The sequence below is a fragment of the Argentina silus genome (assembly GCF_951799395.1).
Source record: "Argentina silus genome assembly, chromosome: 13".
Taxonomy (NCBI): domain Eukaryota; kingdom Metazoa; phylum Chordata; class Actinopteri; order Argentiniformes; family Argentinidae; genus Argentina; species Argentina silus.
The window spans coordinates 9637928-9653136 of NC_139667.1; the positions used below are offsets into that span (position 1 = coordinate 9637928).

At 40.6% G+C, this 15209-nt stretch overlaps 1 protein-coding gene across 1 annotated transcript; it reads right to left on the reverse strand.

Moving 5' to 3' along the window:
- Window positions 1–2283: 2283 nt before the first annotated feature.
- On the reverse strand, window positions 2284–12595 carry gnmt (glycine N-methyltransferase). The gene is made up of 6 exons (XM_083683105.1): window positions 12262–12595; window positions 9758–9885; window positions 9503–9616; window positions 9015–9157; window positions 6505–6629; window positions 2284–5611 (listed from the first exon to the last, which is right to left on the reverse strand). The coding sequence occupies exons 1-6, from the start codon at window positions 12468–12470 to the stop codon at window positions 5440–5442; spliced, it is 891 nt and encodes a 296-aa protein (XP_083539231.1). The 5' UTR covers window positions 12471–12595; the 3' UTR covers window positions 2284–5439.
- Between the last annotated feature and the right edge of the window lie 2614 nt (window positions 12596–15209).

The window sequence follows — 15209 nt, forward strand, 5'->3', positions numbered from 1 at the left end:
ATAGCGCCCCCCTGTGTAAAGAAATTGTCTTGCAAGCTTCCATGATAACAGTGTCTATACTGCACCATAGTGCCGGTACATGAAGTCAAAGACTTGTTTCTTTTGTTAGACACTTAAATGCATCACACATCTATAGTGTATCTATGTGAGCCTTCCTCTTGTCTATTAAGGTGACCACACAAAACGATCCAATAACAGAACTGCAGTCTGAGGATATGAAATTGTGGTGATTTTCCTCATTCATCAGTCTAAAGAGGATAACCTTGAAATCTTTCTTATTCTAGATATTCATGGAGAAAAATTCATCAAAATGTGATCTCCCAAAATGTTTTTCGATGGCAATTCAGATTTTCATGGTCAAAGTCAAATGTGTCCCTTTCTATCCTATCAGACTATACTGCATCTATTTTCATTTCTCCAGCACCTTGACTGGTACTAGGTAGCCTCCATGTTCGGGTCCTACATGCTATGTAGTATATATGTAGTTATTTTATGCACTTCCTTCCTTTAAACCATGGAGGACAGGTAGGCAACAATGCTACCGCAATTTTCCTCTGTACAAGCCTACTATATAAGATATGCATTACACCTCGCCCGGCACGTGTGAAACAGCGACCACTAGCGGCTGAAACTGAAGTGAAATGTTCAACACAAACATTTTTGTAATCAAAAATGTGTTATTTATAATGACTACATTATATTTCCATTTAAGACCTAAATCCAGGGGCATGTGGTGCGAGGAGGCAACGGAGGAAGTGCACCAAAAAACAAGAATAAAATTGATTAATTTCTCAAAAAATATTTTAAGACAAATAGAAAAGTTTACAACAGCGACCCAGTAGCATAACGGTCAGAGACAGTATTGTTTCTGCCTCTCCGAGAGCACTTGCCTCCGGGAGACATACAGTGATCATAGACTGAGGGTGTGTCATACTGCAACCTATTTAGTTGGCGTTTTAAGTATGTAATATGTGAAATTTACCTAAATTTAGTATGTATAAAATGCCAGGATGTCATACTAGATTTGCCTTTCCATGCAGTATGGTTAGTATTCAAGCTTTAAACGGGCCAGAAAATTCAAACCCGACCCGGACCCGTTGAAATGGAGCCAGAGCCCTAAAAACCCAGAATTCTATAAAACGGCCATGCCTTTATCCAGAGCATATTGGCATTGCACACAATAGAAAAATGTCCTGCCTTTTTTGAAGACCTTATACATTGTCAATAGAATGCAGAAGTACCATGGTATTACTGTGTCTTTGTTTGTACCATCAGTCTCTTGAGAGGCGTTTTGCCCACAGCTCCTCTTTCCTTCTTGCTTTGCAGAGAGCTCTGAACAGGTCAAATTGTGAACCCATGACACAATATTATCCCATAGAATATATATCTCAGAATCAACTGGACTTTAATATGAGATGATATCTATTGTCCTCGCCAATCAGACTTCAGTGCAAATGTTAGACTGGATAATTATTTATATTTTTATAAAATAAAATGACCAGACAACAGGCAACAAATTTAACTTAAGTGTCGATGATATTATAATCTAACCACACAGTAATCCTAGAACGGGCGCCAAATTCAACCTAGGAGTCTCCAAGCTCTCTAGATCGGTTTAATGAACCTGTCGCCACTTTTCTCACACAGTATTGTAGCGAACGGCGGGGTAGAGCAGCTTGCCTTAAGCGGGTATCGAACTCGCAACCTTCCGCTTACAAAGCGGCCGCGCTAGCCACAACACCAAGAGAGTGAACTCACTTGGCGGAGCTGCTAACGGGCCTTACACAGGGTCGTTAAAGTATTTTATAATTTGCATTAGCTATATCCTCCATTATCGCACGTGACCCCCCCAGTCATAACCATTATCAACTGCTACTTTGGTTTACTTTTACTTCAGTCGCCTTGATGCATTTCATTACATCATTCAATTGACCTTTTTTCCCCCTCTCTGTAAACACTGTATGGTTATGCACACACTTCCAATGATCAGTTGGGGCTATAATGCATGGGGGGTAGCCTTGTTTATATTATCTCCCCTCCCAATAGACACTCACAGAGTGTCGTTCTACAGTGGCGACACCTCTCTACTGGGTTTCCAATGGGGTTTTCCGATGTGTTTTTCAGTGGGGCACAATTGCCTTTTACTATTTTGATAATGACATCCCAAACCCATGAAAACGTTTATTGAAACATAAAAATAACAACAACAGCGACAATGTCGACAGTGGCCAACGGTAAGATATGTGTAGTGATGGTCAATGGGGAAACTTGACTTCCATACCCCAGTAGAGGGGCGTGGCTTACGATTTCCAGGATTTTAAAGCTTCTGGCGTGAGTCCCTATATTACCATGGATGGAAGAAGTGGAATTTGAGAATCACGTATTTGGTGCCTTACCCTGAAAGTATGGACAAGAACAGACTTCAATTCACACTTTGGTTCTGTTTATCTGGTCACAGTAACTAACAGCTAATTGTTAGCATGTTTAACCAAACCCCAATGCAAGTCAATGGACCCTAAATTAGCATGTTTGAAATGTCATTTAAATCAAGTAATTGAGTTCAGAGAATTTGAGATGATCTGGGCATGACATTTCAACTTAGGATCAGGATCAACCGTGAACTCTCATTTACTGCCCCGCCTATATTGATGCAACGTTTGTGTTGGTCTGGGCAGACGCACTTTGAGGTGACACCAAATTACCAAAAGAGTCTTTGCACATGGTTTTAGTGGTGCGCAGCGCTCTATATTGGAAGCAAACTGGGGCCCTGCTTTTACCATGGATTTGTAACCCCTGGGTTGGTTTGGCAAAATATCATAACAGGTATAAAAGCCCCATGGGTAGATACAATCCGTTACCTCGAGACAAAGTGTGTGTGAGCAGACAATAGTAAGTAAAGAAAGACGCTTTCTTTAAGACAGGTTTGATTGAATTCCAGCCTTAACGAATTCTATATTCATATTTAAATCCAAAGTGAAATGTATAAATCATCAACAGCGGCATTAATCCTTCAGAGTTCACACCAGGGTCTGGATGCACGCCCAAATGGAGGCATAAGACAACAAACTCAATTACTTATGTAATGTAATTACTTTGTATTTTAGTCTGATAAAATAATTCCAATAATCACAAGCAAAAAAAACAAACATTGTAAACAATTTGTTGTCATATAAGGTTTGGCAACAAGTAAGACTGTTTTAAAGTGGTACATCTCTGTAGAGGAATAGATCATTTAAGTATTTTTACATAAACAACCAAAAACAGTCAGAGAAAATGACATCACAGAACCTAAATCTATTCCCTCACACATCTTATTCAAATTTCAATATATCCTCAACCTTTCTAAGCCACTTTAAGTGTGTCTGTTTTGGACAATTAAGTTGGAATTGAAAAAAAAATAATTTTCTGCTCAACTTAATGAAGTTACATATCTACAAAGTCACCAGGGCATCACAGATTATTCACAGATTATCCCCTTTCAGTCTCTGGTGGTTGCCTCTTTGTGTGCATGCAGAAACACAACAGTTAATGTCTGACACTGCAAGTCCATTTTCGGGGGGTTATATTATTATTAGGGAGCAGGATGTTGTTGTTTGGAACTTCAAACTGAATTCCGGCGTCATTGCCAGAGATGGCAGATTTCTGACCAACTTACACCCTGCTCCTTTAACTAAATGAATTAGTACCTATTACAGTACCACATACAAAGTATGCAATATGTAAGTAAGATAGATTAAGATTCATATACCTGATCCATTTTTGTGATAAATGACAAAATGACAATGCATACATTTTTGGTTTGATGTTAAATATTACCAACTTAAATAGACAATATCTAATATTGTCTATTTAATGTCCTTTGATATTCTTGTGAGAAAACAAGTAACTGTGTATTCCTGTTCTTAAGTAGTAAAGCATGTATTGAAAGTGAATGCTTGGCTTTTTGACCATGTGCACTGAAGTTTGAACATTCCCAAAACGATTAAGTCTTTAGATCAAAAAGTATTTATGGCTTAAAATATTAACAACACCTTTCTTTCAGAGTAGGGCAAGCTGATTTGTCTACCAATAAAACCATTCCAATACTTTGCTTGCCAGAGGGGCATTTCAGGCCAAGTAAGTCATTATTATTTGCATAATCCCTGGACTTTGCACTTTTGTGCTTGGCAAAGGGAGCTTAAATTGTACATAACTTCAAAACAAAACAGGGGACACAGAACTCTTGAAGGGTGGAATACTCCAGATCTGCACACGTAAGTCTAATCATTGCCATTAATGTAAGATTTGTGCAAATGCAGATCTCGATTTAGGATTCCACCCAAAACATAAAGATAAAATAGATCATCTTGGTACAGAAACAAAACAGCAGTTTTTGCAGAACATACTATTGTGTACATATTATTGGGTCATTTAAGCAAAACTTTTCTCTTTCTGTTCTTTGTGTTATTATTCTGGAGTCCAGTAGAGGTGGATATTGAGCTGCCTTTGGTTCAGAAGCTCACAATGCTCTTAACATAAGTCTGACCTTGTGAATTAGGTGATTAGGACTGGTTGGTGTGAGCCCCATTGCTAAAAATATGCCAATAAGTCCAAGCTGTTTTTGGCTGAAACCAAGTGGATTAACTACATCAATGTACATCTGAGACACAAAGAGGTGACTTTTCAAATAGAATCTGGGTTCATGTCCTTCAAAGTACACTCCTAAGATTCAAGGGAAAAAGTCAAGTCTCCAATCAGAAAAGCAAAAGATCTGAGGGGGAATTTGGAGCCAAATTACCGGATTTCAGGGGGAAAAAAACATCAAACAAGAACAATGCTATTTTTTTATCCACTCTCAGAAGAGACTGGCTATTTCACATGGTTAATCTGGCTAGTCGTACCCTGGTTCCGCAGCACATGATGAAACAAGTTCTACAAACTAGAGTGGAAAGAGGGGGGGTAGATGAGTTCAAACATTGCAACAGTCACAAAAATGGCCGCACGCTAGACCCATGCTGTTGTCTAAGCTGTCTGAGATGAAGAGTGCGCGATAATAAGAGCTTCTAAAACCCATAAAACCATGAAGGGACAGAATGTATGTGTAAGAACTTCCCACAACCAGGTGCGTATAGGTCAGTCAGGGCATTTTTCCTATTAACTATGGGTTTATGCTTGGTTATGGCTTCCAAATATCCCATATCCTTGCCATACATAGCCTGAGTGTAAGTAGCCTGTAGCAGCCTTGGGCACAGTAATGGCCAATGGTTCAAAGATCATGATTAGGCTCAAGTATGTTTCGGTTTCTTTTTTGGTTCAGAAAGGGAGAGGAGGTAGGTTTAAACAGCATGAGAGGGTCAGCAAAGGAGAGAGACATACAACATCAAACAATGGTGGAAGGGATACGGTTAGCAGGGGGAGGGATTAGAGATACAAAAAGGAGAGAGCGTTCTGAGGGTGGTCCTAAGCAGTCTTCTTGCACACGTGGATGAAGTAGCAGGGGGCTTGGCTCTGGCCAGGCGTGTAGGTCTTGAAGTCACCGTAGACACTGTGCTCAACCTTCCCATGGAAGGCCTCCTTCAGGATCGCTGTGAAGTTCTCCACACGGTGGGGGTAGTAGGACAGGCGGAATTTACTATGGGAACATACACACACACACCACACACACTTTATTGGGAATGGTGTGTTTAGTGAGGCCTTCCAGCAACGCACCTAGATGTCTTGAGTTTCACACAACCATAGAGGAGGGGGGAGTTGTCCTTGATTGTGTTTGCCTGGTGCAATAGTCCCATAACCCCACCAGTCTGGCATTCCAGGCAGGCTCAAGCAAACACTCAAAGCATTTGAATGGATTTCAAATACTATTTGACCGAGGTCTGGGAGTTACTCCTGTGTTTAAGACTGTTGGCTGAACCTCACACCTACAACACCACTCCTTGTAAATGTGTAATAGCCAACAAAATTGGAGAGACTAATATCCATGCCGTTAAGAGGTTAATCGCTTTGGGCCAAGACGTCTTAATTGTATACTCATAGAAAATAATTTTAAGGGCTTTATATTTCCAGAAGCATTCTCTCGTGACCAATGTACTAACTCTACGGCTAGCACTGTAATACCATAACTTCTCATCTACTTACTGTACAATGCCCCTTATTGTTCCTGAGTTCATTCTATGAACCTCCAGGTTCTTTATCATATGGCCTTATTCAGTTTAATGTAATTTAGTCCTCACCTTTTCATACATAGTATTTACAATACTGCACTAAACGCAAGTCTTTAAATCATTCAAAACTTGCTACCCAAAATCTATTTTTTTCCGAACATTCTTCACGATTTGTTTGTTTTCTTTACACCACCCCTTCAAACCATATGTGTTCCAGGAGGGGCTCTGTGGACCACGTTAAGGGCTCTTGTAGCTGAGTTCTGGGGGGCTCTGAGGCTCTAGTACTTGAGTTTGGGGCCCTCTGTGCACCGTGTTCCAGGGGTTCTAGTACCTAAGGTCAGGAGGGCTCTATGCACCTACATACCTGAGTTCTGGGGGGCTCTGTGCACCATCTTCCGGGGGCACCTGGACGGTGTAGTCAAGGGTGATCATGTGAGGCTTGTTGTTGACCCACAGCACTGAGGTGGAAATGTCCTGAGTAAGGTCACTCTGAAACACAATACACACACACACACACACACACACACACACACATCAATGAGGCACAACACCTGTGTCTGTATCTGTCCAGATATTATCACACACACACACACTATTGGATTTGCACGTGCAAAGAACACACAGTAGCATTATGTAAATGAACTGCACACATTTTCTGACCATATACTTTTTTTAACTGTTAACACTGCCAAACTTTGGTTTCCATCAGAGCAAACCTTCCGCAAGGTGAATGCACCCTGCATAGTGCACACACCTGGTACCTTCCTCAGTTGTTATATTCAAGATACCATTTATAATGCATGGCATGAGAATACACTGCTTTATCATCTTCTTTAGAACTCAACATGAGAGCATAAACAAGTAATATGAAATGTTATATAGGTAGAACGTTGGGGACTAATTATTTTATTCACACTGGGACAAGTACCATATCTGGTTGGAATTTGCCCAAGGACTCGGGCTGTTTACTTGGCCTTATTCATAGTCTGCACTGGACTTCCTCAATAGACTTTCTACGAAAACAAGTGCACTTCTGTTTTTTGCACACTAGAGTATCAGTACCTTCAGTAAGTATTCAACTATTGACTTTTTTCCACATTTTGTTGTGTTACAACCTGATTTTAAATAGGTGTAATTACTAGGGTTTTTTTTCACTGATCTACACAAAATGCCCCATAATGTGAAAGTGATTTTATTTTATTAATTTATGTTTACTAATTAATTAAAGTTTGAGTCAATAAGCAAGTCACTTAATAAGTTATATTAACAATATTTGGAGAGATGTTTGACAAATTGCTCTGCATTTTTATTTTCTGGTCTGCCATAGATTTGTATTCAAGGCAGTGCTCACTAACATATACAGCTTGATTCAGCTTGCATATCAATGTTATGCATTGTTATAGCTTTTAAAACAACAGTCTCTTGAAAGGCTTTCAAAACAATTATTTAACATTGAGACAAACATATTTTTAATATTCACTCAAGTAAAATAGGAAAGATATTTGGAGAGTTGTCTGCATAAATTACAAAGCATTTTTATTTTCTGTTCAGTCCTTAGATTTATGGAAGGCAGTGCTCACTTACATATTACTTTCTCTGGAATATAAGCATTCTGACATTTAAACATTTAAAACAACAGCCTTTTTTATGCAGGATGAGTTAGGACCCTAAAAGCCCCTTCAGTCACAATTATTGCTCTATCGGCGTAAAGGATTTCATAAAATCACATCTGCATAGCTTTTCCTGTTGTCTCTCGTGTGCTACTTTTATTGAAAGTAGACAATATCCGGCAGGCTTTAGGGAGAGATTTATATCTAAAGCTCAGCTGCTGGCCAGAGTTGGCAGGAATAACCTCCCGATGAATGATTGTGTTTGAGTGACTGTTCTTCTGCAGGCAGTAAATGCAGAGATGGCACCGCCACGTAATCTAAACCCACACAAACACATTGTGCTTCTTTCCCCTTTCACTTTCTTTCAGAATTTTGGAAAAAGTAAGTCGACAAAAACATTGTATAAGCTGATGTTTTAGTATGGTGGCCAAAAACAGACTTGGTATAAATGTGTCTACAATAAGTGAATGTCTGGCAATGTGTGCTACTGATTATATAAGAGGCTAGTTACAGTAACTAACCTATGGGACCAGTTCCAAAAGAAACATGTTTATTTATCAGGGAGTATACGTTTTCAGATAGGAACATTAAAGGGGCTCTATTCCACTCCATTTGAACTGAATTGAAGTATACACTCACCGAACACTTTGTTAGGAACACCATACTAATACTGGGTAGGGCCTCCCTTTGCTCCCAAAACAGCCTCAATTCTTTGTGGCATTGATTCCACAAGATATTGGAAACATTCCTTTGAGATTCTGGTCCATGATGACATGATTGCATCACGCAATTCCTGCAAATTTTTCAGGTGCACTTTCAAGCTGTGTCTCCTATTCTACCACATCCCAAAGGTGTTCTATTGGATTCAGATCCGGTGACTGGGAAGGCCACTGAAGAACACTGAACTCATTGTCATGTTCATGAAACCAGTTTGAGACGACTTTTGCTTTGTGATATGGTGCATTATCATGCTGGAAGTAGCCATTAGAAGATGGGTAAATTGTGGCCATGAAGGGATGCACGTGGTCAGCAACAATAGTCAAATAGGCTCTGGCATTCAAGCAATGATTGATTGGTATTAACGGGCGCAAAGTGTGCCAAGAAAACATGCCCCACACCATTACACCACCTCCACCATGAGAAGGTGTACAGGTGTTCCGTGAGTGTATATAGATACTGTAGATATATTTTACGACCAAGATAGAGACCATAAACAAGTTTTGTGCAACGTTAACCAGGATGGTTCATTGATAATGATGAGTACCTTGTAGTAGATGTTCTTGCCCTGGGGGGCTAAGCCTGTCTCCAGGATGTAGTCGTAGTTACGGTGGTCAATGATCAGGATGCCCCCCGGTCTGACCATGCTGGCGATGTTGTGCAGTGCTAACTTCTGGTCACTCTGGTCCCCTAGGGTCAGCATCAGCACAGCAGAAACACACATTCATTGGACTGATCCAATTTGTATAGTTATCATCACTCCATCAATAAATCTAGTAGTTGTTTAGGTGATTGCAGTTTCAGTCAGGTGAGCAAAAACACACATCTCTATTTGAATGAGTACAATGGAGAGGAACAAGTATTGTACATTGTACTTCGTTGACTTCAAGATGAGCTATGAGCTGGTGTTAGCAATTCTAAAAATGTCTTGTTCACTTAGAGGCAACTGTGAGTCATAGGAGCTATTACCCATTAAATTAGAGCTACTGCATATTTAACAAAATAAATCATTTTCCACAGAAACATGACACTAACCTTTAAAGTCTGGCAAGTGAGCAAAGGAGTTCCCCAAGCAAATGACAGCGTCGAACCCGTCCCCTGGTTTCTGAACATCTTCCGTTAACGTGAGCCAGTTGGCCTCATCGATCACTGAGTATGAATCGTAAAAAGAAAACGGAGAGACAGTGAACAAGAGTTGAGTCGGCCAAATATTTGTCACCTTCCCTTCTATGTTGGTAGAAAAGTTGATGTACTCAAAACTTAAAAAACTAAAAAAAACATGTAACTCACCCCATTGGTCGAAGGCAGGCTCTTTTCTTCTAGCCCACCTCTCCTTCAGAGCGTACTTGAGCATCTTGTCACTAGCATCCACACTCACCATCTTGAAGCCCTCCTCCACCAACATGATGGAGTCAACACTGCAAAGAAATCAAAAGCAGTTATTGTAGTTACTCTAGGCTAGCGCCAAGCTAAGCCTGACTCGTCACTTTAATGTAGACCACAATACAGTATGCAGGAGATGATTGTCTGGGAAAGCTCGTACGTAAGTAAGTAAAGCCAGCCTTGTGCGAGCCAGAACAACCCATAGGGCAGGACACTCGAACCACAAAGCCACTGAGTTTATTACCACAGCAATACATTAGTATTTCCACTGCTTATGTTGTTTGTGGTGTGCTCCACAGTTTTCAACATCTAGAAAGACTAAAGTTGGAATTTAATCATTGCAGGTACAGTAGATGATTTTGTGGCATACATAGTACCAATAACTAAACATTTCCAATGAGAATCCCCAATTCATTTTTCAAACTCAAGGAATACCAGACTATTTATTTCACCAAAACAATCACCTTGCAGTATATACACTTTGATCAATCCCTGCAGTGAAATTTGTATCAAAATAGAACACAATTTCCAACTCAAGGACTCATGCTGGCAGAAAGTGTACAGGTTTGATATGTGTCTATTCCCCAAAAAACTACAGGGACCTCTCAAAGCTCAGGCATTTGAGTAGACAACTGAACAGGCAAGAGAAACATTTATGAATGGTTGGAGCTGTGCTGTGCTGGCAGTCTGTGTGCCAAAACTTTCCATAGTAGACAGCTGTCGCACGCATCTAGCAATTAAAATTAGCCTCACTCACTGCACCATTATCTCATTGGCTGAGAAAAGGAACTCAGTTTGTCTCAGAGAGAGAAAAAAAGAAAACTGCCACAGGCTTATTGCGTCTTGCATAAGACGACACTGGGTCCAATGACAGAACAACTGGATGGTTTCACTATGCCAGAACATTCTGAGAATCCCAAATATAGAGGGGCCACTCCTAACCTAGTTCCACTGAGCATGTTTACACCAGGAGAGGGAATGGGGCCAGCCTCAAAGGTCTGACCTACTCGTTTGGTAAGGATACTCCTTAGAACTAAGGCTAATTTTACAACCCTCTCTGTTCATATATGAATGTGCACAGTGTTGAGCAAAGGACACAAGGCCAGGCAAACTAACTCACAGATGAGCTAAGAGATAAAAATTTAAAAATACTGTTTACTGGTTTGTGGCCAAGTCTGAGGTATTCAGCATTTCCATGTAAGGACCCATGAGGATCAAAATGTGAAATTCATCAGAGCATATCAAATTGGGTGTCAAATGAAATGGACTAAATGAAATTCATTTTGGAAATGAAGCCAGAAAAACATTTATCAATCATTTTCAATCATAAAAATAGGGATAAGCAAAGGTCTTGACTTCTGGTCAGACATATAGAAAAGCATCTAAGAAAACATCTACCAGTTACCATGGAATTGCTATCGGTGACCATTACAATAATGCTGTTCAGTTGCATTCAATAGAAATATTAGGAGTAAACTATTGAACAGCACCATAGCATTTTCTTCACACCTTGGCTGAAGCAAGAGGGATTGGAAATAAAAAGAAAATATTCAGAAGCAGTTGCAGTAGGCTGTCTAAACGGACTATGCAACCTGCATTATAGGGGCATCAGACTCAGTGGTCGTTTCTTCCACTAATCCAGATACAGCCCCACATTACCCCTGCATGAGTGACCACTTGGTATGTGTGGAAAAAAACGTTGCACCTGCACTTGCATTAAAAAAGAGGGACAGCAAAAAGGGTAAATGCACCCACTGTTGCGTTCTCATTTCTCATGTCATTTCCACCATTATGTATGCAGCCGGACCTCTACACAGATATCATGTTTTTGCTACCAACTGATAGTAAAGTCATTAATACTTTATGTCTTCATGTTATGGTCAAATGTTAGCCATTGATACATTAGGCTATGTATGGGACACTATGAAACACTACTGCCTGCTCCTACAGGTGAAACTATGTTCCAACTAATGGAATCGTGTGTTGGTGATCTGGAGAGAGAATGTTATGCAACTATGCAGTTCTATTCACCCAGTTGATTCACCTAATCCACATTCACATTTGTGTTGAGTGGGTCTGGGAAAGGATAGTTGGCATGCAATTCCTGAATGGTGATTTCAAAGCAGTGCAGATAACCTGCTAAATGCACATTCATGCAGTACAATAATGAGCTATCAATTCATAAAAGGCTGATAATAAACTAATAATCAGTTGCTCAATTTGATTCGTATGTACATGCTTGTTTATCAGCTGTCATCAAAGAGGACGCAAGCAAAATCGACCCTATAGTGAAACTGACAAGCCAACGAATTTGCCTCATTTACATCTCAAATGACAGTATAGGGGCCTTTACTACATAACGTACGGAGGAATGTTGCAAGACAGAAACAGAAGCTTATCGGCCGCCATACCCTGTGCCGCAGGCTACGTCCAGTATTCTCTGCACACCCTGCTTTTTCAGCAAAGACACCACCCAACTTTTGTATTCTTCCGTTCTACTCCGCGTGTCTCCGATGTACAGCTGCCAGACTTTTGCTGCTTTTCCGTCGGCATATTGATCAGGAAGACCCACGGCAGCAACGCCGAGAGAACGCGTTCTGAACACACTGTCGACCGACATTCTGGATCTGCAAGAATGATGCTTCTAGTTCGTGACAGTAAAAGTATCCGAGACTATTATATTAGACTCCTGGAATGCTTATGAATGTCTACAAATAATATGGCGCTGGGTGTATTCTGAATGAATATGTCTCTCTCCACATTATTCTACAGGCTGTTCATATTATTTATACCAGAAATACGGTGGAGGAGAAACTTTAACCCAATGAGACTCGGGTGTGTACTCACGCCTACTTTCTGATTGGAGGAAGCGTAGAGTGACGCCTCCGCCTCAGTCCTTACGCCAACAAACGTTTGCAGTGATGAAACGTGTATCAAAACGTCACGCCCTAAATCTGGTATTTCGTCAGTTGTATGAAAATAGGGCAGAGGTTGAGGTTTTATGCATAAACATTTTGATTACAAAGTAATATCTAGTGAATGACTAAGTTAATTATTATCTTAAATATCATTTTATTAAGCACCATCAAAATAGCTTGAAGTGAAGATCACAACAGAATATTTCAATTAATACTATTTGTTTATGTGTTGCTCATGAATTTTAGGGCATAGACTCACATAGATGTGGTTTTCTCTTAACCCAACTGTAGCTAGTAGACAACTCCTAAGCTGATTGGCGACAACTCCTAAGCTGATTGGCTAGATCATACCACAGACCCGCCACCTTCTGGTCTCTCTGACTAGCGGACAGATTTGGTCAGGGGGAACCGGTACTATCCAGGATAGAGTCGTACCACCCAGTACTCCTAAATAACACAGGACACATAAACTAAATGGCCCCCTTACCCAAATTCAAACTATTCAGAGTCAGCAATTCAGTTGTGATTCTCAGTACAGTAGAGCAATTTCAGAAGGAGCAGTATGCAAACACACATGCGCACACGCACATACATCCATACAATAGCGTACACAGATCACATGTCACATACAAACCAAACAGAAGCACACACAGGACAGTGAAGCACATATTTATGTATATAAGTATAACCAGAGCATAGACACGTGGACACACATGAACAACACATAACAGTGACACAATAAAATAATTTACACTACTGTTCAAACTAACCCCTCTTACCCCCTTACCCTAACCATGGACAGTTTTTATTTTAATCCACTGAATTTGGACTCAAAAGAGGCAGCGTGGTTACTAGGTTGGCTGTTTGAGTTTCTATTGGTCCTTAAAGTGACATGTATGCATTTCCTGCTCTGAAGCATTCCAGTGGTCAAAGTTTCCCAGCCGTTTACAGCAGGGACAGGTGAAACAAGTTAAAGTAGGCTGCTGTTTCCTCTCCTCTCCAATCCTGTCTGAGCTGGAATCCTTGGCCTAGTTAGTCACCGGTGGTGGGTGTCGGAGAGAGAGAGACGTGGTGGGTAGGGGGTGGGGGCTAATGTTGGAAAGATATCAACTGCACCCTCTTTTTTGCATAATAAAGCACCAGAGAACAAAATGTGCTCTTGAAAATGGTTAGTGCACTGCTTCAGTTAACCAATAATACAATACCAAATCCATGCCATTTATCAATATGATGTTTGAATCTCAATTCAGGAGGCCATTCTTTACTCTTAGACTTTTGTTTCAACCTACTGTAAATACTGTTGTCCAAGTCTCTCTTTCAATTTTGCATTGCTGATATATAAATGAATCTCAGGAAACAGTACATGTCACAATGCATGAGTCATTCCATTAACAGGAAAATCAGGGTGACTTGGCACATTATGGCTCCTGGTTGGTTTTTGTCATCGCTGTGCAATAAGAAGGGTGTCTGTTTGCAAGGAGCTTCTTAGTCAAGATGAAAAGGCAGGTTTCTGCAAACAACATTATCATTCAAGTATGTTGTTTAGAAAATGGTCTACTATTGCTTCATTTTACATTTACATTTTAGTAATTTAGCAGAAGCTTTTATCCAAACCAACTTACAATCAGTACATTTGTCTAAAGTAAATGAATCAACTATATGTAAGATTTAGGCTGTTGGGAAAGAGGCTTATCAGGCCAACCATTTGGAACTGTGTTTCACCACACCCAGTGATGGTGAGTGATCAAGTTAGGTGTGACAAGAACTATCAAAACAATGTACATACAGGTTGGTATGACTTGAATATGTTAATGATTTGTATACTGCTGCAGACTGGGGGATAGATCAAAGGATTAAAACACTACAAAGGCTGGGGAAAACTCAGTTTTTGGTTCAGACCACACAACTGGACCCAGAGTATGGACTTGCTCTGCTGCTTGATTACACTACCACACGTCACGACCACACCCACATCCTCACTCCAAAGATCCACATCCTCAGCCTACTAATCACCCTCACCTGTCCCTCATTAGTTCCCAATCACCCTTTGTTCTCACTCCCCTTATATTCCCTTCAGTCTCACTCCAACTCAGGCAGTATTACAGTCCCCACCTCTGTGTTTCCTGACTTGCCTGTTCTCACACGGTCCCGCCCATGCCTTTTGATAGCTTGCTGTTTTTGTCCACTTTGTTGCTGAACTCTTTTCGGATCTCTTAATGGATACGGATTTTGCCCATTGTGTTTTTGTACCTTTGCCTGGATTATAATAAACGTCATTGCCTGCACTTGTATCCTGCCTCTGGAGTATGTCATTACAGAATACTGCATCACCAAAGGATACAGCGGGTGAAGCGGATCTCCACCAGGCTGTTGGTGAGCAGGGACCCCTCAACGGTGAACACCACCAACGGCTGACTCGGCTGGGCTCAGCCATGGACAAA